We start from the raw sequence: 24,701 nt of genomic DNA, 5'->3' as shown, positions 1-24,701 counted from the left end.
TAAGAGAGTCCTTAATAAAACACCCAAATGTAATATTAAGGCTAGGATCCAATCACAATATAATATAACTTAGAAGAGGTATGCCGTAATCTAAGCTATACCATATTTGAAAGGTAGGTGAATGACGATTCACCAATTTCCACCACGAAAACTGAAATATTAGATATTTAGTTTTTATTGGTTTTTAGAAATTCCTAGATTCTTTGAGATCCAATGAACTTTTCAAAGGCATGTTTCAATCTCGGGAGTGTCCTCCAGGTTTTGTGACTGGGATGCCGAGGATCACAAAACGAGGTGTGAAGTAACCATGCAAATCACTTGGTACCCTTAAAGTTTATCACTCAATCGATGTGCCGGTAAACCACACACGCTCCACCGATACTATAATAAAACTTAAGTCACCCTTTACCTACCTTGTTAAGTCCAAGTTAGTGTGCCGGTTAACCACACACGCTCCACCAACGACTTAGACAAAGTGTAAAGTGTAATTTCATGGATTAGCACCTTATTCACATTTTTCCTAAAGTAACTAAGATTGGGAATTTAATAAACATTTAGTTACTTTATTATATTCATCATACTTTGAATGAGAATTTATAAGTCCTTGTCTTACCCGTTCGGCTAACGACCCTCCACCAGTCAAGCAAGCGGTGGGTGAGAATGTACACCCATTAAGTCACCATTTTATAGGCAACAACCTTATACCCACCTTATAGACTGGCTTCGTGAATGAGGCGTACTAGCGGTAAGACGACTTGTTCTTATACATATATATATAATTATTAAATCATCATAATATAAGTATAAGGGTTGAATTTTAACTTTTAAAATTCTAGGGGTTGGAACTTAAAGTTTTAACTTAACTTTACTTGTTCCAAAACTTGAGGGCAAGTTTTGTAACTTTCAAAACTTTTCATTTTTTGTAACTTATGAGTTTAATAGAGTAATAAAATGAAGACTCTTCATTTTTATAACTCTTGTGTTTTCTTAATGGTTTTAACTCAAGTGTGACTCTTGGTTTTCCATAACTTAAGGATAAGTTATGGACTCCATTAAAACACATTATGATCAAGAATTAAACTACCAAATAGGTTACAAATAATTCCTATGATCACCTAAAACATCATAAGAACAAGAACATGAATATGAACACAATCAAAAATTACATAAAACTTTGTAATTTTGATAACTAGTTGTTGTAAATGAATTAGCAAAGACATTACACCACCAAAAACAAGTTTACAATTACCAAAACAGTTTAGGGTAATGTTTCTAATTCATTTTCCAGCAACTGAATCGAAATTCTGCACTCATTCGACCCTACTCGCCGAGTGCATAAACTGACTCGCCGAGTTGGTTGAAGATACTCATGGACTCGACGAGTCCCCCCTATAGACTCGACGAGTCCATTCGCAGAAAGCAAAATTTCCGATTCTGTTTTCAACTTTTAAGCACAAATAAGAACAAACAAACCTGGCTCTGATACCACTGATGGGTTTTGAGCATTCTAACACTTCCTAAGTGTACATGCAACCCTAATAACCTTGGATCTATGTTTGTCTAATTGTCATGCAAAGTTGAATTCCAAGGTTATATTCCTATCTAGCATACATGGGGAACAATTTTAACATAAAGTATAGATAGAATAACTTACCTTGTTGTTGTTTGTGTTCCTTGAAACCTTGTGAGCCTAGCACCCCAAGTGTGATGCCTCAAATGCTTCACACAACACCAAATGCTCTTGGAAGAACTTATGAGAGAATACTCACTTCTCAAAATCGGCCAAGCCCTCTTGATTCTTAGTGTAGCCGATTTTGGGTGGAGGATATGTTACTTATATAGTGTTGACACATCTAGGGTTAAACCCTAATGTGTCATGACTCTTCATTTCCATGATCCATGGGTTTGTAACTCCCATGGAGCATCCATGGAGCATCCTATGGGTGGAACCCAACTTGATGGTCCATGGAGCCTTTTAGCCCACTATACAAGATATGGATGATTTACTTAATCAACCCATATATTTAATTAGTTATCTTTTGATCACTTAATTAATTCTAAATTAATTCTTGATCAAACTAATCAAATAATATTATTAATATATTAGAACTTATAATATATTAATAATCTCCAAGTATTATTTCTCTCATTTAGTCTATCCAATTGCATGGTGCCATGCAACCCAAATGGACCATGCCGGGTCGGGTCAAGTACATACCAGAAATAGTTATGGACTTAGACACCTTATCCAACAGAAGCTTGATGAAATAGAGCAAGATGAGTCTAATCACGAAGAAATGGATCTCGATCGCATGAATTTGAAGGTTAGATTTTGAGCTTAGATAGTTATTATAGAGCTGTTAGAAATTTTCCTTTTGAAATACATAGTTTTCAATGGATTTTGCATTGTAAGGACAAATGTTTTCCGCTGCTTTTATAAATAAAATAAATTTTCGTTTGACTTATTTATTTGTTTATTTCCTTGCAATGAAATCGTTATGAAAATTGGTGTTTGCATATTTCTACAACAAATGGATATGATTCTTATTTATGGTGTTTATGGAAAAGTCGAGAATTTACCAAATAGGGAGAGTTTCTCATCGCCCAAGTTTCAATTTGACAGAAATTTGGAATCATGGAACTTGGTTGCACGAAGAATAAGAAATTTCATATTTGGAAATTAGACTAATTCATTGACAAAGTGTTAATTGAGGGACTAGGAGATCGAGTACACAAAGTTGTGTGTTGGTCAAAGTCCACCATAAGAGTAACAAGATATTTGTCATGGTTTACTACAAGTTTAGTAAATATGATTATACTCATAAGATTAAGTGTAATTTTGAATTGATTGAAAAAGTTTAAATCAATAGCAAAACGAATAAGAAGAATCAAGTAGGCCGAAAGATAAAAGTTTCTCCATTCTAAGAAGAAGGGAGAGTACCTTTTATGCTTTATGATAGGTCTTAATGATTAAGAACCATATCTCAATTGATCGTCTAAGTGAGTCTTAGTACAATTGTATGTCTAAGAAGAGGAATCAAGAATTGAAGAACTGGTTAAATCAAAAAGTCAATCATACTTCGTTCCAATAACAAGTCTTAAAGTTAACATTGTGGCAATAAGTGACATGTATTAAGAAGGTTTTTAACATTCATCAAATGTGGAAAGTTGTGATGTCTTGGATAAGACAAAGACCAACTAGGACCATTTTATGAAGTGTTATGATAAAAACTACACTAACTCTTGAATATTTGGTTGTCAAGAAATGTTTATTGACAAGAGAATCTTATATGTCAAGGAGTCAGTGGGAGTCTTAATGGTCTTGAAAGGTTTCAAGAACAAATCAAATAAACCTTATCGATCATCACTAGCACACGAGTTGAGGTTTACAACCTATCGTGTTGACACTATTTTATTTTCTATGCCATTCCAATTGAGTTAATTGTTCATATGAGTCCTATGAGTTCTCGTTTGAATGCATAAAAGGCAAGGACCTTGATCAATGGAAAGTATTTTGATAGGCAAAGGTGAACTGCTTAACTACTTGGAAGACATGGTGGGCAGCTGTGCTACCATAAGGCAAGAAATTAAGATTAAGAAAGTTCGGTCCATATGAGTTTGAATTTGTCGTAAACTTTGGTTTTAACAAATTCACATGGATAGGAACACATACATCGTTTAAATCTAAGTGTCATAAGATTTCCTCCTTCATGAAAATGATTGTGAGGAAATGCTTTCACTAAGAAAGATTTTAAAAAGATAGTGATTGTAAAATTGCATTCTCAAATTCGATTATGGTTACGGTATCCCTTTCCATGATTTGAGTTGTGAGGTTTGGCAATTAGTCTTAATTGCTTAGACACACATATGAACTATCTAAGGCAAAGGTGTATAAGTTCAAGAAGCTTTGATAAAAGTTTATCAAAGCACTAAGTATTAGAAACATGGACTTAAGAAATTCAATAGGTATTGTTTTTCTGAAAGTTAAGATGTTTATGAATACATGTTGAAGCTAGTGGGAGCATAAGTGTTATGTTTTATAATAATCATCATGATAGTGGGAGCATAAATGTTATGATTGTATGATTATTAAGGAAAGTATTGCAAGTTGTCAATATTAATTATAGAAAACAAGATTCATTCTTTGCAAAGTTGTAAGGATGGAATAGTTGTTTTGCTATAATTAAGGGAGAGAATATTATGCTTCATTTTAAATCTAAAGGCTTAGGTTATGGAATATTAATAAATTTAGTCAAAAGTACATAGTGTGTTCTTAAAATTTCGATTATGATTACGGCATTCCTCTTCACAACTCGAATTTTGAGAACATAGCAAATAAAACATTATGGCAAAAGATTGATAAAGTATCAAATCTTTATGTAAGACATTTTGCATCGTGTCCCATACGCTTCGAGTACAGGATCAATTGCAAATGCTATAATATTTGACCATTCCAAAATTTTCCAAATGTTTAGCGCATTTAGAGGGAAAAAGGACTAGAATCGGTTTTTAACCAAAATAATTAAACAACTATCAAAGGACAATCCAAAGTTCGTCGAGGATTGATCGCTTGTGAGTAGTTGGAAGTATAGTATTGGAAAATATGGAAATGTTTCCATATTAGATGAACCATATCGACATTATTATAAATAGAAAAAGATTCTATTCAGAATGAGTTGTCATATGAAAAATATGGAAATGTGTCCATATTGGGAATTGAATATTGAAAATCTATGTCTAGATTAGAAACTTTTTTTATCCAAAAGGATGTTCAAAGGAATGTACTTTGAGTGAGAGACATCACATCTATGGAATTGTCTTGTAACAATCTCCGATAGAGGACTTTGTAATTTCATTGGCAATAGTCTTTGTGACTTTGGTGTAGTGATATTACAAAAGGATCATTGCATAAAATATTAGAATCTAGCATATTCTATAAGTGGCAAGAATTGATATTCTTACATTTATGAAAAAGGATTAGGAATTGTGAAATGAGAATGATTGGAAATGTGTCCAATTTGATCTATTTCACAAAGTAAGAACCATAGGTAAACATTGTGTGCATGCGGAAGAGCATGGGACAAGTGTAATAATTTAAGTAAGAAGTTGATTACCCGAAACGATAAATAATAAATAATCGATATAGTGATAAATAAAAGGTGTTTTATTTATACTCAAAGGTTTGAGGCCATATGGGATTAGTATTATTCTTGTGTTTTACTTTGCATGTTTTGACTTCCTAAATAATTTAATTGGTTAAGAACAGTCAAATTATTCAAACGGGCCACAGTCGTTCATATGTTGGAAGTAGGTATGAATGAAGACTATCGTGAATTGGTGTGTGGATTATCTAAAAGGTATTAGACATAAGCAAATGTTTGTTGCAACCTTCATAAGTGCTTATGAATATGAATTTGAGCGTTGGATTAAACCCATGCTCACTTGGATCACTCCATGAATTGCATCATGAGTGATTGGTGAGATGATAACATATTATATTCTTGAAACCGAGATGTGTGAGTTGTATCTTGCTAATTGGTTGCACATTGATAATATGTAAACGCACCAGTAACTTGGTGTCATAAAACATATTGTTGTGTGTGATTTGGTGAGTAAGTGCAAGCGAGCATTGAATCAAAGTTTATCCGTTCCTTTTATCCCAAATAGGATAAAAGCGATATCTTTGGGCCCCTCAATGATTTAGTGATGACAAACGTAAATGCTCGGCCGGGCTAGGGCTAATTTGATTTGTTCAATTAGTCAGTCGTCATAAATCGGAAGTCTAGAAATATTACAAATAGAATGATTTGAAATCATATCTCATACGATATCTAGCATGGAGGAATATATGATCCCTTATCTAAAGGACACACGTATCTGATAGGATCAGAGTTGACAGCGGCTTTGGAAAGCTACGATTGCAGATCAGGATCTGAAGTCATATGCATAATAGTTATTAGACTTATCCAAGTGGGAGACTGTTGGATTAGTGTCTAAGTCCATAACTATTTTGGTATGTACTTGACCCGATGGTGCATGGTCCTTTTGGGTTGCCTTCACAAAAGCAACTTGATAGGATGAATTATGGAGAGAAAGGATTAAATATGATTTATTAATATATTACGAGAATAATATATTAAAGGAGAAATCATATTAGTCAAGAATCAATTGGTAATTAGTTTTGTGACTAAAAGAGATTAATTAAACTTAAGGGACTGGAATTGTAATTATAAGATAGTTGCAATTTGGGCTATGGATTGCCTTATATTAAGGAGTGGACGAATTCTATGGGAAAGCCCATGAGGAAATCGTCCAAGGCCTTAAGGAAAGGAATCTATGGGTTACTTAGGGCTTAAGCATCCAATTTAGGGTTTCCTTGTTAGATAACCCTAATAGCCTAACTATATATACATCCCTTATGACCTAAAAACGTGGCTAAGCATCCTTCTAGGGTTTCACATGTTTTTGGGCAGCCTCCATCCTCTCTCCTCTTCATCCTCTTGCTATTGGTGTTTGTGAACCATTAGAGGAGTGACATTTGGGACTCTAAGCTTTCTAAAGTCAATACAAGGAGGAATTGGATTGTTATTGCTACATAACAATCAAGGTAATGTATTAAACCCATTCTTATGTTAATATGATTACTTGTATGCTAGAATTAGGGTTTATAGTCTTGGATAACTTGCATGTACAATAGAGAAACCTAGATCCAAGCATTAGGGTTTGTATGAGCACATAGGATGTTCTTATGACCAAAACCCATCAGTTTGCCCCATTGCAGTAATGGCAATATATTTCAGAATCACCTTTTAGTTTCTTCTCTTCCTTCGCATCTTTCTGCTTTTCTTCAACCTTTTCCAATTTCTTCTTTTCCTCACCTCCAGCTTTTATGAAACCACTCTTCGCATCATTTGGCTTTCCTTTTGGATTGAAAGGCTTTTTGAAAATTTTCTTAACTCTGTTGTTTGAATAGAATGCATCTGCTTCATCATCACAGTTCATTAAGAAACCTTCATTGTCTGATTCATCTTTCTCACCAGAATCAATTTCAGTAACCTTTGAAACTAAAGCCAAAGGTCCTCCTAGACTTTGTTTCGTTTCTTCAAGCATTTCTGTAACTTCGCTTTCATGAGTTTTCAGTTGATTGTAGAGATCATTCAAGGTGGTTGTATCAAAACTTTGATGGTTCTTTATCATCATACTCACACTTCGCCATTCTTTGCGAATACACATGATGAATGTCAGATTGAATTCCATAAAAGATCTTGAGATTCCATACCTGCTGCATCGATAAACAAGCTCATTCAGACGATCATAGTAGTTTTCAATTATTTCAGCATCCTTTTGTCTGAATTCTTTAAGTTCAACAAGACATTGCTTAACAGAAGTGATCTTTGTCTTCTCACTTCCTTGATATTTCTCTTTCAGTGTGATCCAAATATCCTTGGCTGTTTTACAACTACGAATGTAATTGTAAACCACATGAGGCAAAGCACCTCTTAGCTCCCTCATACATCTTTTCTCATTCTTTTTCATGTGATTCTGTTGTTCAACAACGTCAATTGAAGAAGCAGATGATCCAATTGTTTGAACATTTGCAGGAGGTATAACTTTTCCACTGCTACAATTCCAGAGTTCTTCATCAATTCCATTTAAGTAATCCTCCATCCTATCAGCCCACTGATCATAGTATTCAGGGATTACCATTGGAATTTTGGTTGAAACAAGTGAGAAAAAGAAGTCATGGTGTTCATGTTGAAGTTCACCATTGATGAACACGAGAAATTTTTAGAAAGCTTGAAAAACTTGATGTAATTGTGAATTGATCAAGTGAATTGATCACCGATTGCTAATCGATCACTCGACTAAACAATTCAAATGCAGAATCGATTCAAATCTGAAGATCAAGAGAGATTTTCAGAACCAAAAAGCGCAGAAAATTTTAAGTAATGTTACTACTCAAAAATCAAATGATTCTAAAACGAAAATCAGATCAATGCAGTTTGAAATCCTGCTCTGATACCAATTGATGAGAATTGTTATCGAGATTCAAAATGTAATCATGATTGTATGAATGTAAAGTATGAACACAGGAAGTAAATATTAATCAGATCTTATATTGATGAAGAACTGAATACAATAAGCAGAGAGAAATTGCGAATGATTAATGAATCACTCGTGCACTACTTTACTCTACTTCTAACCTCAGTCCCTATTTATGGGAAACCTGAGTGTACAAAAAGTATACTAAGTCATGAACTATAAGTTTCACACAACAGAAGACTTAGTAAAATAACTAACATGCAAAACAAAAGAAACAAACATTTCGACTTTTACAACTTCTAGTCTCTACATCTAGAAACCCTAAATATCTTAGGAATTTCATTCACCACCTTCTAGGAAGGTTCTCGACCCTTTTTCTTAACTATTGAACAATTCCACGTTTAGTCCCTACACTTTTAATTAATTCCTTTAATCCCAAAATTAATTCCAAATTAATTTCTGATTAAATATTGATTAAATAATATGATTTTTAATTAATATATTATTTTCATATTACATTAATAAATCATTTATTTCAATTTATTAATCAAATAAGAAATTCAAACTCTCTTTCCAAATGTCATCCTGTCTAGTTGCTAGTTTTGAGGGCAACCCAAAAGGATTGTGCTACTATTAATTCAAGTATATACCAATTAATCCAATGATTTGGACACTTGGGAACCTGGTGGTTGGGCCAGGTGTGAGATTGGTAGTCTCAGTGATGGTTTGGGAATCTCTATATCTCGGTTTAGTGAGGGGTTGCTGTGTATCGGAAGGTTTCGGTGAAATAAAAATGTAGAGCTTTGGATATCGGATTATGAGTTAAGCACCAGGTTGGTTTTTGGGTGGGAACTCATGTTGGGAACCGCGAGTGTTTATGTTCAGGATCTTTATTTAAGTAAGAATCGAATTAAGGAATATGTATGTCAGGGGCATCAGTTGAAGGGGTTCAGGGTTAAAGGATGGACTTAGTTTTGATGGTAGATCAGGATCTTCTGGTGGTGTTTTGGTTTAGTTCTTTCTATGTATGGGTCAGCAAAGTATGGACTTTCAAGATTTTTAGTGTCGGTGTGTTGATTTGGCAGTTAAAGGAAACAATGTCTTGTTCAACACTAGAGGGGTTATCTCCCAGATCATCTTGTGTTATTCATTATATCCATGGAATTGTTATCTTTAGGATAAGCTTTCCCTTGAAGGAATATTTGTCTCTTTGGTCAAGTGAAAGATTGTCGGCAGCAGCGTATGATAAATGGTTCTATTTCCAGTAGGAACCTTAGGTAATCAGAAGTTGAGCAGTCAGTTGGGAGATAAGTGGAATGGAATTAGCAATGGTTTAGTATGGGTGGTCTGTCAAGGAGTTAGACCAATTTGAGATTACAGATTATAGGTTGAGTAGATGTGGTTATTTTGTAGGGAATTATTTTGGGTTGAGAAAGGATCCATTCCTCTCCGGTTTAGAGAGCCATCTTAATGTTGGTTTCAGTTGCCATGGGAAGGTTATGGTATGCTTAGGGTTGTGGTTGTGTTACTCAGGTTGTCTGGCGTGCCGAGGATGATAAGGAATGACTTCAAGGACAAAATCTAATTTAAGTGGGGGAGAGTTGTAATGCCCTGTTCCGAATCGTTTTCCATTTTGGGGTGGTGATCAATGATTGGGTATTAGAAAACTTAGGACATTTGAGGAATTGATATCTCGACTTATTTGGAGGTGGGTGATGTAATTTAGATGATCTGGGTGTTCGATTTGTGTTTTAGAGCCAAGGGGTATTTTGGTAATGTGTCAGCTCGGGCTTTTATGGAAATTGGATCTTTATTTAGGAAATTGTAAGGCAAGTATGAGTTGATTAAAGCGTAGAGCTTCTTGTTACCTTTTCCTGGATATAAGGATCCTCGAAATCGGATTTATAATGAGGAAGTTATGGCCTTCGGAGTATTTTAGGGTTTAAGGGTAACCCTAGTACATGGGGTGTATCTAGGGAGTACGCAGGGTGTACTATTGCAAGGGTTGGTACGCGAGGCATACACCGGTGTACGTGTAGTGTACTAGAAGGGGTTAATCGTGGATGCAAGACCTCGTACGTTGGGCATATGAGGATTATGCGGGGCGTACAAAGAGTTAATGGAAACCTTATTTTAGGGCACCCTATATAAAGACCTTAAGTCCCTAAGGCTGGCCTCTTTACTAGCCTATAAACCTCCTAAACCCTAAATCTCAACCCTTAGCCTTTATGGTTGTGTTTTTGAACTCTTGAGAGGAAGTTGGAACTCTTTTTGCTTATTTTGAAGGAATTGAAGAAAAGTGAAGTTGCATATCTTGGTGTGAAGTCTTTAGATCCAGAATCACCCCTCATTTTGCAAGCTTCTTGAGGTATCAAGTTCATACCTTGGATTTTGAATGATTAGATCTCTTTATGTATTGATTTTTATGCTTTTGGTCCCTTTCTGGTTGGTTTGATGAGTTAAGATGTTTGTGGGGCTTGATCTTTTAGATCAGAGCTTGTTAAGAGGTTCTTAAGCATAAAGGTGCCAACTTTATGAGGTATTGGGTCTCATGCATGCAATAAGTCACATATTAAGTCCTTTATTAAGCTTAAGAGCTTCATTTATCCATGCATGAATGTAAAGTTAGTAACTTTACGTGATTAAGCAGCCCAAGGAAGTCAGATCTAGGTTGTGGTGTAAAGTCTTTACGGAATAAGAGCTTTACATGGAAGTTGGCTATATACAAGGGTACGTTGGGCATATAAGCAGGTACGCTTACCGTACAAGCCCTAAGGCAAGTACGTTGCGCGTACGAACTAAGTACGCCCAACGTACTCAGCAGAGTGGGCCTCAGACCTTTTATTCTTCGGGTTGGGCCATCTATATTCTGGTGTTTTGGGCTGGGAATATTATTGGGCCTTGGGTTAAGGCCATGGAAGGGATTTGGGCCCAATTTAAAAAATTGGGTCATGTTTGGCCTTAGCCTTAGACCATACTAGGTAACGGGTAAAATGGACTTTTTACCCTAGCTTTAGATTAATGGTTATGGATTGAAATCCGATTATTAATTGAATGATTATTTGATATGGATAACTCGAGTATTTGTCGAACCAGTAGCCAGGAATTTATCATGGTGATTCGGCAGTGCAAGGTGAGTCTCCTCACGGAGTTTAGCGAGCGAAGGCACCAATGGCAGTCCATGGTTTATATGTTAGGATGCTAGATGCATGCATGACTCTTTCATATTTTATGTGATGACATGTTTACCGGGCAAGGCCCAATGTCAGGCGGGCCTGATGAGTATATTATATGCTATTTATCAGTATGTGTTTTATGTTATCGGGCAAGGCCCAATGTCAGGTGGGGCTCGATGATTGTATGGTATACTATTGTCTTTGTGATTATTGCATATGTTAGTATGATTATATTTATCGGGAGAGGCTCAATGTCAGGCTAGGCCTGGTGATTGATAGATCTGTAAACTGAGCAGGGCTCAATGTCGGGCGGGGCCTGAAGTCGAGTGGGACTCGATATCGAGCAAGGCCCGATGAAGGGCGGGGGCCCAGTCTGTGATTTATTATGTTTGGTATGTGGTATCTAGGGGAACTCACTAAGCTTTGTGCTTAGGGTTTTCAGTTTATGTTTTAAGTACTTCGATTTTCAAATGGAAGAGCTCGGGATGATTGTAGAGCACACACCACCTCGTTCCGCATTTTCTTGATTTACTCTGATAAGAAATGGTGATTGATACAATTATCTATTTGGATTTATATGATGAAGTTTTGGGTCTTATTTTTGAGAAGTTACACAAGACCCTTAGATCTAGCTATATGTATGAATCAATTGTACGATAAGAGTTATATACCATTTGTTGTTTCATTAGAGATCACCTTTTCTTTTTGAAAGTAAGAGAGTTCTTTACTTTCCAAATCGACCAAAACATTGAGTAGACTAGACCATATATCAATTTTTTTATTACTTTTCTCCAATTCAAGAGAAGTTAAAGATGACATCAGATCAAATAAGCATAAAGGAAGGGATGGAAGCAGGTACATCCACAAAGAAAGCCAACTTTAAATGGTAGCTGAGAAATGACAACTAAAGAAGAGATAGTTGATGTCTTCATCAGAAGCAAGATAGAAGGAGTATGAAGATGAAGATAGACTAACCCCACAAATAACTAGGTTAATAGCAACATGAACTCTATTTTGTAGAAGTGTTGGCACAAAGTAGTTAGCTTTAATTGGAATCCAATTCACCCAAAAAAAAGTCGTAGCATTATTCGCAGCTATAGAACATTCCATGAGACCACTTAGAGAGTTTATAGAAAAATGATTATTGGAATCAGCTAGTCATCCCCACGAGTTAGGAACTCGCGAGAGACTTACATCAACAACAATCTTGCTAATGATATCCAAGCTCCTAGATTTGATACCTATTCTTGGATGGCGCCTCCACAACCACCGACCTTCTTTCACGTCATTTGAAATTCGATCTTTGGCTAAACAATTTTTTGAGATTTAATTTTGTAAAGCTCTAGGGAGGTCTCCTTAATAGCAACATTATTATGTCATTTGTGTTTCCAGGAAAATGTATTATCGCATGTTCCGACTTTTCTATCAACTAATTTTTCAAGAGAGATATTCCAATCCAAAATATCATTATTAATGCTTGAGATAGATAGCCAAATGCCCGAAAGAGTGCACTTAGTTACCAATTTACCATCAATACACGAGATCTGATGCAGAGCAATGGTACAAGAAAACGATAAGTTGTTCGGCTCAATGTTTAAACGCCGTCGCCATTTAGTTAAAAGCACAATATTAAAAGTTCGAAGACTCCCAATATTAAGGCCGCCTTTGTGCTTGGGGTTTATCATAGAATCTCAAGCGATCCAGTGAAGTTTTTTTTGCTGTCTTTCACTCGGCAAATAAATCTTCTTCGAATACTCACAAACAAAACAATAATCTTTTTAGGAGCCTTGAACAAGAAAAAATAGTAAAGAGGTAGGCTACCACAAGAGTTAGTTTTCCTCCAAAGGAAAGAATATCCGTCTTCCAACCAGATAATTTCGCTTTGAACTTGTTGACAATAGGATCCAATAAGAAGGCCGAGATAAGCCTCCGAAAAATTCGGAGGCTCAGCATAATAAATTCGGAAGCTCGCAAAATAAAATGGTAGCAAATCTAACTCAAATTTTCTTACAATTGGAAATACTAAACTATCACTATTTACCAAATGATCCATTATGATCATTGTCCAGACTCTCAATCCACAAACATAAACCATCACTAACTCACATATTCTCATCATATATCAGATATTCACATGTTTAAAAACAAAGAAGCTTTTAAACTAAATGTGTTTGAAGAAGGATCTCAAATTTGGACAAGCAATCGTAAAGGCGAAGCTTTATGTACTTTGCCATCATGCTAAAGATTATGCTTTGAAAAGGAAACAGTAATCTCCACGCGCCGCATCTGAAAGTGGTATTTACAATTTATAATAGTTAAGAAAAATAGTGGACTCATTAGTGTGACGTATGTTTTCTAAATTCAAGAAGCATCAACACCGACCTACCTTTGTACTTCCATGAATATGGAAAAAACCTGGTTTTCCACGCCACAATACCAGCCTTTCGGAAACAGCTGCGCTCTCCCAAAATTCAGCGGCTGTTTTCCGCCACGTATCCCATGATACCACCGCCAAACCCACTATATATCCCTACACCAGTTTCCTCTCTCTCTCTAAATTAAACCACCATATTTCTCTCTCAAAAATCACACCAAAAATGCGTATGAGCTGCAATGGATGCCGTGTTCTTCGAAAGGGTTGCAGTGACAACTGCAGCATTAGGCCTTGTTTGCAGTGGATCAAGTCGCCGGAATCTCAAGCGAATGCTACTGTCTTCCTCGCGAAGTTCTATGGCCGTGCCGGACTTATGAATCTCATCAACGCCGGTCCTGAACACCTCCGTCCCGGTGAGTTTTCTTTCCTTTTTGTATCCGAAATAAATAAATAAATAAATAAAGAAGACGTGTTTTGATTGTTTTCCGGTGGGTTTTGTGATTGCAGCGATATTCAGGTCACTTCTGTACGAAGCTTGTGGTCGGATTGTGAATCCGATTTACGGGTCTGTTGGGTTGTTGTGGTCGGGAAATTGGCAGCTTTGTCAGACTGCGGTGGAGGCTGTTCTTCAAGGTTCACCGATTACGCAAATCGCATCGGACACGGCGGAGACAAACAAAGGGCCACCGTTTAAGGCATATGACATCCGTCATATATCCAAGGATGAGAACTCCGGCGCCGGATCAAGCGAGCTTCACCGAGTAAGGACTCGATGCCGATTCAAGCGGTCGACGGCGAAAGGGAAGGCAAGTCGCGTCTGGATCGGGTCTAGTGATCAGGAGGTATCTGCTCAAAACGAGCATAACAATGAGTTTTCAAGCCACGGGTCAGCCCTGAGTCATCAGTCGGGGGCGGCGCATGTTGTGGAGGATGACAACCTTGAGATGGTGGAGGAAAGCTTAGCTTCCGCGGAGACTCCATTAATGTCGAACAAGCAGGCTGAAACTGGAGCGGCGGAGTTGGACGTGAAGGTCGAGCTAGAGCTGACGCTTGGCTACGAGCCGGTGGATAAGTCTAAAGCTAAAGAAGTCACGACAGCCACCGCTTTGAATAACTCCGATGCCGGAGTGGATTTGAGACTGGATTGTCCGGTGTAAGGAGATTATCTCCGGTTACTCAGTTTTGATGGTTAAGATCTAGTTTTTTTTTCTTCTTTTTTGAGGGGTTTCTAAGATTTTGTTTTATTATTTTCATCTTTTTTTGGGGGGGTTTTGGATATGTCTTTTTGCCATAGTCAGGAAAGTTGTGTACAAATGTGAATGAAATGGGACCAAAAAGGGTGTATAGGCCATGTTTGGTTAAATATGGATGATCAAGTTTAATGGCTTTTGGGGCATATTCTTTTCTGTTCATAACAATAATTTCTAAATATGGATAATCAAGTATCGAGTTTTAATTTGAAATAATTGGGGTAAATGAAAGTTCATGAGGATTTTGCGAGTATCTGATCAATGATTGAAAATTAATGTGACATGTTAAATAATGACATGATTTATTTCTTAAAATATTTGAAGGATAACTAGAAAAGTGAGCATGAGAATTATGGTATTATTCCTTCATAATCCCTTTTTTTTTTTAATGAATTTTGTTAAATCATTTTGTACCGATGTGGGAAAAGACAGATGGTGCTATCTGAACAAATAAATATGGTGCTATCTGAACAAATAAATTCGGGTAATTCTAAACGTACGAACTTATATACATGAACCATGTTTCGTTTCTTTCAAATCATTTCATGATTATTTTTCTTTAATATAATAATGTTTTTATAACTAAAAATAAAAGAAAAACATATCACATTTGATTGATTTACCAAGTTAAATTATTAAATTATTAAAGAAGAATAGTAAAAGAGATATCATATTTAGTTTACATATAAATAGATCAAAACTATATTGTTTGGAGGTAAACTTAAGTACATTACAACCATATATTCTTTAATTATATATATATATATATATATATATATATATATATAAAAACTAAAAGTAATGTTTTAAAACTAAAAAAAATATAAACGGAAAGTAAACTTTAGACAAAGGGTTATAGATGCAAATTGTTAATATTTAAAGAAAATATCTACTTTGGTAAGATAATAATTTGATGGGGTTGGCTAAAAAAACACTTCATTTTACCATTTAGATAATCCTAATTAATTTTTGAAATATTTTTATTGGTTGAAATTTAATTGTTTTCCGAAAAAACTGATTACAAGTAGTTGATTATATGTTGACTTTTTATAAAAGTAATGATAGAGTGTCTAACGGGTGTCTTATTAGCACCACCCTAATTTAATGGATGTGAACGAATTGCATCATTTCCAAAGATTATTTTACAAATTTTTCGTGGAAACAGTACCCATAAAATGGGAGTCATGGAAATGGTAAATTAAGTAGCATCTATCAGTTTTTTCGGAAAATAATATAATTTCAACCAATAAAAATATTTTAAAAATTAATTAGGGTGTCTGTATGGCAAATTAGGGTATCTTTTTAGGCAACCCCTTAATTATATGTGAGTGACTCTTTGTATTTATTAGAACTTATCTACTTTTATAAATGAATGTTTTTTTTGCCAAATGTCACACTCTAATTTAATTTGTCAAATGCTATTTTGTGATTATTTTGAATTAATATATTTTCCACATGTCATTTTATAGATTTTCTATTTTAATAAATTCAACATAATATTTTAATGTAATAATTATAATATATATATATAGTAATAAATTAATATCAATTGCATTAATGGACTTAACTTCTTATTTCAAAATTTCCAAATTAAAGCTCATTAGTTTATTTTGTTTATTTATTTAAATTTAAAGGATAAAAAAAATTAATTTTAATAAGTTCATTATTTTTCTTATTTTTTTATAATTCAAAAGTTTTAAATATTTAGATATTTATATTTATTTTTTTTTAATTAACTCATGTAGTGTATGGGTATTACACCTAATGTATTATACGGGTCGATTTAAGTTGTAACATGTAGCGTGTGTTTCATGTAGACGAATAATTTTCATACAAACATATATGAAGATTGTGAAGAGTATTTTCAAATCAACGATCAAACAAACTATAAGATACTTTTATATATATGTTTTCATTTTTTATTTTATATTTTTATAAGTTGTAACTTGTAGTGCGTGTTTCGTGTAGACGAATAATGTTCATACAAACACATATGAAGGTTGTGAAGAGTAATTTCAATTCAATGAACAAACGAATTATGAGTTATTTTATATAAACATTTTTATTTTTAAAATAGCTTTTATAAGTTGTAACTTGTAACGTGTGTTTTGTGTAAACAAATAATGTTGATATAAATGTATATAAAGGCGATGGAAATGAAAACGAGAAAGAAAGTAATTACTTCATCAGTGACTCAAGTTTTCAAACCAACATGGTATAAAATTTAAGTTCGTTAATATAAAGGTTGTCATCCAGAAGATTGCTAGTTATTGATTATTATATTATTTTCAGGTGTTCAGTTCTCATAAAAACGTAGGTATTGTTTGTTTTTTCTATAGTAAAATGTTTGGAGTCTGCGGACCATATTTGTATACCTTTGTAGTATAAGAAGTAAACCAAACATCTGCAGTGCACGCTACTAAAATAAACTAAAATATGAACAAACTTTTTTTTATTTTCAAAGTGTTTTTTAATATATTTATGACTTTATTATAGAGAATTAACAAATCTAGATCAACTTTTATGTATTATTGTTTAAAAAGTAAAAATATAATGTACGAATTAACGTATATATTTGAGAAAAACCAACAACTTTAATCTCAAAGTTATACCTAAACATTTTAATTAGAGATCAAAGAATTTAATATATAAAATGGATGAAAACAAACTTCGATTTTAAAATGAAAATTTTCAAAATTTTCATTTTACTTTTTCAATTGAATCAATTAAAAACGTACCACAAATATTTTTTCTAAAGAAATTGATGATGTTGTATTAAATAATATTTTATAAAATTTCGCAAAAAAATATACAACAATATGTGATTTTTTTCATATTTATATAAATAGTTTCAATGACCATTATTGTAATAAATATTTATTCATAAATTTGCAAAAATATCATGCTTGTGTTGTTGAACCTTTTTTCCTAAAGTATTGTAACTTTTTTTTCCAACTTGTTTATCATTAATAAAGTTCAAATAAATGTAAGTTTAAAAAAGCTATAAAAACAAAGATATATGTGTTTTTTAAACTAAAACATGTCTGAAAAGGTTAGAAGACTCTGATCTATTTTTACACCAAGAAGAGGACAGACATACATTTTTAGGTATGTAGTCTTCAAAAAAACAATATACGGATGCTAATGTATGTGCGTGGTCTGCGCGACATAGACAGAAGAGACCAAGAAGATCTACAGATAAAAAATAAACATCACCTTAATAGATTGGGTGCAATAAACAGGGCATTTTTTGGTTATGTTATCAACATAAAAAATTCTGAATGTGATTTTAATGTTTTATTTAAATGTGATGGTGGTGGAATATATACAAATATGAAATTCTCCACAAAACACATTGGCATCAGAAAAATAAATTATTCATTCTCATTAGAAGGAAAGTATTCTTATGTAAATTAATGTTCGATGTTAAAGATGAAATGTGAAGCATATAATCATGAATCATCATTACATTTTGAAGGTCATAAGTTCGCAAGACGACTAAGGAAAAATAAAGCTCAATAAGTTCAAGATTTGTTACAAAAAAATGTGAAACAAAAAGATATATTATCCACATTAAAGAAGAAAAATGCAACTAATGTAACTACTCTTCAAACTATATATAATGCACACCAAAAAATTCGGAGGACAGAGAGTGCAGTTAAGACTAAAATGCAAGTTTTGATGTCATGGATGAAAGATAATGGCTATATTTATGAGACTCGCGCAACTATATTAACGAACAAGTTGGAAGATTTGTTCTTTACCCACCCACTTTCAGTTAAATTATGTCATGAATTTCCACACGTGGTGATGATGGATGCAACTTATAAAACAAGCATATATGATATGTCTCTTCTAGAGATTGTTGGTGTAACTCCAACAAAGATGACATTTGCAAAAGCATTTGTCTATATGCATAAGGAAAAGAAATGTAACTATACTTGGACATTAGATTGTCTACCATCGATTATGGACAAATGTTTGGCACCACGTGTTATTGTAACAGACGGAGAAATAGCTCCCATAAAAGCATAAAACACTGTGTTTTCGAAAGACAATGGTTTATTCATAGATGGCATCTATATATATATATATATATATATATATATATATATATATATATATATATATATATATATATACACCTCTTCTAATAAATAAAACTTCAATTTGCCACGTGGCATCTTTCTACACTTTATACTTGACACATGGCATCTTCAAGTTAACCCATTTTTTATTTTCCCATTGAAATTGAAATTCTTTTCTTTTCAATACGTTTTGTATTCTTCTTGAGATATCTGGATCCCTTGAAATCATCAATAATTTTCGCCCCTTCCTCCATATACACTACCTTCCTTTTAAAATTTCACATCTCTACTTTTGTCTTCTACGTTCCTTCGTTTACCTGGCAATCTTAGATGGCTATCCTCAAATGGTTGTTGTTCATCAAAAGGTTATCATCATGTTTCCATAAATGACTTTATGTAAGGTTTCTTCTTTTAAACTTTTATCGATATGACATCCTGTTTTTCTTGGTCTCTGATAAGACCATGGTCAATAACTCATTTATCATTTATCATGTGATTGTTGTACACACTCACGTTATTTGCTAATTCACAAATTCTCTCTACATTGTCTATTACTTGAATTAGTGAAAAAATTGTGTTGGTTAATAAATGTATGATGAATGCATATAAAGTGTTTGATAAAAATGCCTTAGTGATAACAATGAGTTTTCAAGCCACGGGTCAGCCCTGAGTCATCAGTCGGAGGCGGTGCATGTTGTGGAGGATGACAGCCTTGAGATGGTGGAGGAAAGCTTGGTTTCCGTAGAGACTCCGTTAATGTCGAGCAAGCAGGCTGAAACTGAAGGGGCGAAGTTGGAGGTGAAGGTCGAGCTAGAGCTGACACTTGGCTATGAGCCTGTTGATAAGTCTAAAGCTAAAGAAGTCACCACAACCACAACTTTGAATAACTTTGATGCCAAAGTGGATTTGATATTGGATTGTCCGGTGTAAGGATATTATCTCCGGTTACCCAGTTTTGATGGTTAAGATCTAGTTTTTTTCTTCTTTTTTGAGGGGTTTCTAAGATTTTGTTTTATTATTTCATTTTTTGGGGGGTTTTGGATATGTCTTTTGCCATAGTCAGGAAAGTTGTGTACAATTGTGAATGAAATGGGACCAAAAAGGTGATAGGTTTTATACAAACAATCCTATGTGTGCATGCAACCCTAGAGTTGGATCTATGTGTTCACTATTAGTTATACAACTTTATGAACACAAAAAGAAACCTGGCATGCTACTATTATTTTCGAAATTCATATATAAAATAGAATACATACCTTTTGTTTTTATATAGCAATAACAACTAGTTCCTTGAATTTCCTTAGCTCTTGAAAGCAAGTACCACAAGTGTAGTACCTCTAATGGCTCACAAACACACTAGGTGAAAGGATGAATATGGAAGAGAGGAAAAAAGGGTATCTTACCCTATATTTCATCCCTTTTAGGGTTCCCCAAGGCTTGGACGAAATCTTAATGCCTTAGGGTGCTATTCATACTTAAGGCTAACTAGGGTTTCAAGGTGTAAACCCTAATCCCTTAGCTTAGGGCCTAAGAAAGTCCATGGACTCCTTTCCTTAAACCCTAGGACGAAAACTCCTAGATCCTTCTAGGATTTTCGTTCAAGCGTTAATAAAGGTGATCCAATGGCCCAAAGCCTCAACTATTGAATAATTACACAATAGCCCCTGCACTTTCAGTCAGTTCCTTTAATCCCAAAATTAATTATAAATTAATTTCTGATTAAATACTAATTAATAATATGATTCCAAATTAATATATTATTCATATAATATATTAATAAATCATATTCATACCCTAATTTATTATTCTTAACAATAAACCAGCCTCTCTCCTCAACAATCATCCTGTCTAGTCACCAGTGTGAAGGCAACCCAAAAGGACCATGCACAATCGGGTCAAGTACATACCAAAATAGTTATAGACTTAGACACTAATCCAACAGTCTCCCACTTGGATATGTCTAATAACTATTCTACGTATAACCTCAGGTCCTGATTAGCAATCGTAGCTTTCAAAAGCCGTTGTCAACTCTGATCTTATTAGAAGCGTGCCCTTTAGATAAGGGATCATATATTCCTCCATTCTTGATATCGTATAGACTTGATACATGGATTTTGATCATTCTCTCAGTCTATGTTCTGTTTCCCGATTTCTGATTTATGACGACTGAGAACAGACTACAATTTGAGAACATCAAATTAGTCCCGGCTTGGCCAAGCACTTAGGGTGTCATCACTAAATCATCGAGGGGCCCACAGATATCGCTTTCATCCTACTCTAGATAAAAGGAACGGATAAACTTTGATTCAATGCTTGCTTGCAATTACTCACCGAATCACACACAACAATATGTTTTATGACACCAAGTTACTGGTGCATTTACATATTATCAATGTGTAACCGACTCGCAAGATACAACTCAGACATCTCGGTTTCAAGAATATAAGATATCATTGTCTCACCAATCACTCGTGATAAAATCCATGAAGTGATCCAAGTGAGTCTGGGTTTAATCTAATGCTCAAAATCATATTCATAAGCACTCATGAACGTTGTAGCAAACCTTTGCTATGAATAATACACTTTAGACGATCTACAAACCAATTCATGACAGTCTTCATTCATACCTACTTCCAATATATGAACGACTATGGTCCGTTCGAATAATTTGATTGTTCTGAACCAATTTAATTATTCACGAAGTCAAAACATGCAAAGTGAAACACAAGAATAATACTAATATCATATGGCCCCAAACTCTGGGTATAAATAAAACATTTTATTTAATCACCATATTGATTACTCATGTTGTTTCGGGTAATTAACTCATTACTTGAATTATTACTACAATTGTCCCATGCTCTTAGCATGCACACAATGTTTACTTATGGTCCTTACTTTGTGAAATAGATCCAATGAACACATTTCCAATCATACTCATTTCACAACTCCTAATTCTTATCATAAGTATAATAATATCAAATTCTTGTCACTTATAGAATATGCTAGATTCTAACATTTTATGCAATGATCCTTTTGTAAAGTCATAGCTCAAAATCATCAAGACTTTGCCAATCTCTATCAGAAACAATTCTATAGATATGATGTCTCTCACTCAAAGTACATTCCTTTGAACATCCTTCTTGCATAAAAGTTTCTAATCCAGACATAGATTCTCATTATCCAACTCCCAATATGGAAACATTTCCATATTTGCCATATGACAACTCATTCTTAATAGAATCTTATTTATTCATAATAATGTCGATATGGTCCATCCAATACCATACTTCCAACTACTCACAAGCAACCAATCTTCAGCGAACTTTGGATCGTCCTTTGATAGTTGTTTAATTATGTTAGTCAAACCGGTTCTAGTCCTTTTTCCCTCTTAATGCGCTAGACATTTGGAAAATTTTAGAATGGTCAAATATTATAGCATTTACAATCGATCCTTTACCCGAAGAGTATGGGACACGATGCATAATGTCTTACATAAAGATCTGATACTTTATCAATCTTCTGCCATAAAATTTTATGTGTCACATTCTTATAACTCGAATTATGAAGAGGGATGCCATAATCATAATCGAAATTTTGAGAACGCACTATGTATCATTGACTAAATTTGTTAACATTCCACAACCTAAGCCTTTAGATTTGAAATGAAGCATAATATTCTCTCCCTTAATTATATCAAAACAACTTTTCAACCCTTACGACTTTGCAAAGTATAACTCTTATTTTCAATAATTAATATTGCTAACTTGCAATACTTGCCATAATAATCATACAATCATAACATTTATGCTCCCACTATCATGATGATTATTATCATATAAGCATAACACTTATGCTCCCACTAGCTTTAATATGTATTCAGAAAACAGCTTAACTTCCAAAAAATAATACCTATTGAATTTCTTAAGTTCATATTTCAAATACCTAATGCTTTGATAATCCTTTATCTAAGTTTCTCAAACTTATACACCTTTGCCTTAGATAACTCATATGTGTGTCTAAACAATTCAGACTAATTGCCAAATCTCACAATTCGAATTATGAAAAAGGGATGCCGTAATCATAATCAAATTTGAGAACACAAGTTTCACAACCACTATCTTCTTAAAATCTCTCATAGTGAAAGAATTTCTTCACGAACGGAGAGAAATCTTATGACAATTAGATTTTAAGGTGCATGTTTTCTTATCCATGTGAATTTATCAAAACAAAATTCAACTCTTATGGATTGAACTTACTTAATTTTAATTTCTTGCCTCATGGCAGCATGGGTGCCCACCATGTCTTCCAAGTTGTAAATAAGATTACCCGTTCCTATCAATGTACTTTCCATTGATTAGGGCGTCTTGACTTTATGCAATCCACATGAGAACTCACAGAACTCACATTGCATAGTCAAATTAAACCGGAATGGCACAGAAACAAAATTATGTCAACACGATAGGTTACAAACCTCAAGTCGTGTGCTAGTGTTTACTCTTGATTAATTCTTGAATCCTTTCAAGATCTTCAGACTCCCACTAACCTCTTGACATATTATATTCTCTTATCAATAACATTTCTTGATAAAAAATATCCAAGAGTTAGTGTGTGTCTATATCAAAACATTACACACATTTGGTCTTAGTTGGTCTTTGGCCTTTTCAAGACATCACAACATACCAAATTCAAATGTATAGGAGTAGGAAAACAATTTTCTACTTCACATTTGATGAATGCGTGTCACTCAATTCACAATCTTGGATTACGATTCTAAGACTTGACTTTGGAATGAAGTATGACTCGTCCTTTTGAATTAACCATTTCAACAATTTCCGATTCCTCTTCTTATCCATACTAGTGCACTAAGATGTCCTTCGAGAATCAATTGTGATATGGTTCTTAATCATTAAGACCTATCATAAAACATAATAAAAGGTACTCTCCCTTCTTCTTAGAATAGAGAAAATTTTATCTTTCTGCCTACTTGATTCTTCTTTATTCGTTCTGCTATTTATTGAAACTCTTTCAATCAACTGAGAATTACACTTAATCTCATAAGTATAATCATATTCACTTAACCTTAGTAAATCATGACGAATATATTTGTTACTCTTGTGGTGGACTTGATCAACACACAACCTTGTGTACTCGATCTCCTAGTCCTTCACTTGACACTTTGTCAACGAATTAGTCTAATTTCCAAATGTGAAATTTCTCATTCATCATGCAACCAAGTTGTATGATTCCAAGTTTCTGTCCAACTGAAACTTGGGCGATGAGAAACTTTCCCTATTTGGTAAATTCTTGACATTTCCACAAATAACATAATTAAGAATCAACTTACAAACATCAATTTTTTCATACGTGCCATTGCAAGGATAAATAAATAATGTAAAATCAAAATTTATTTTATTGCGGAAAAATTTGTCCTTACAATGCAATTGAAAAACTATGTTGTTGCATATTCCTAAGCAATCTATTCTAACTCCAAGTAGTAGCTTAAGAATCTAATCTTTAAGTAATGCGATCGAAATCCATTTCTTCACGATTAGGTTCAGCTCACTTCTTCCCTTAAGTATCCTTTCTTTTCTTGGATCCTACAAAACATCAAAATGTAATCTTATCACATCATGTATCAAGAATCTAGAAAAGGAACTTAAAAGACTTAGTTGATGGATTTTACCTAAAGTAGAGCCATACGTTTTGACTCTCCCATCTTTTAGATCTCTTAGGTAAATAGGGCAGCTTCGTCTTCAATGCCCCTTCT

General features: G+C 34.0%; 1 protein-coding gene across 1 annotated transcript; it reads left to right on the top strand.

Moving 5' to 3' along the window:
* The first annotated feature begins 13,679 nt into the window (after nt 1-13,679).
* LOC145039181 (LOB domain-containing protein 41-like) lies at nt 13,680-15,022 on the top strand. The gene is made up of 2 exons (XM_078987287.1): nt 13,680-14,006; nt 14,101-15,022. Exons 1-2 carry the CDS (start codon nt 13,817-13,819, stop codon nt 14,748-14,750), a joined length of 840 nt encoding a protein of 279 aa, XP_078843413.1. The 5' UTR covers nt 13,680-13,816; the 3' UTR covers nt 14,751-15,022.
* The last annotated feature ends 9,679 nt before the right edge of the window (nt 15,023-24,701 follow it).

Source organism: Lactuca saligna, chromosome 4 (genome assembly GCF_052625555.1).
Source record: "Lactuca saligna cultivar CGN05327 chromosome 4, ASM5262555v1, whole genome shotgun sequence".
Taxonomy (NCBI): Eukaryota; Viridiplantae; Streptophyta; class Magnoliopsida; order Asterales; family Asteraceae; genus Lactuca; species Lactuca saligna.
The sequence above is the reverse complement of the archived record's forward strand: the minus strand, read 5'-3'. Positions and strand labels throughout refer to the sequence as shown.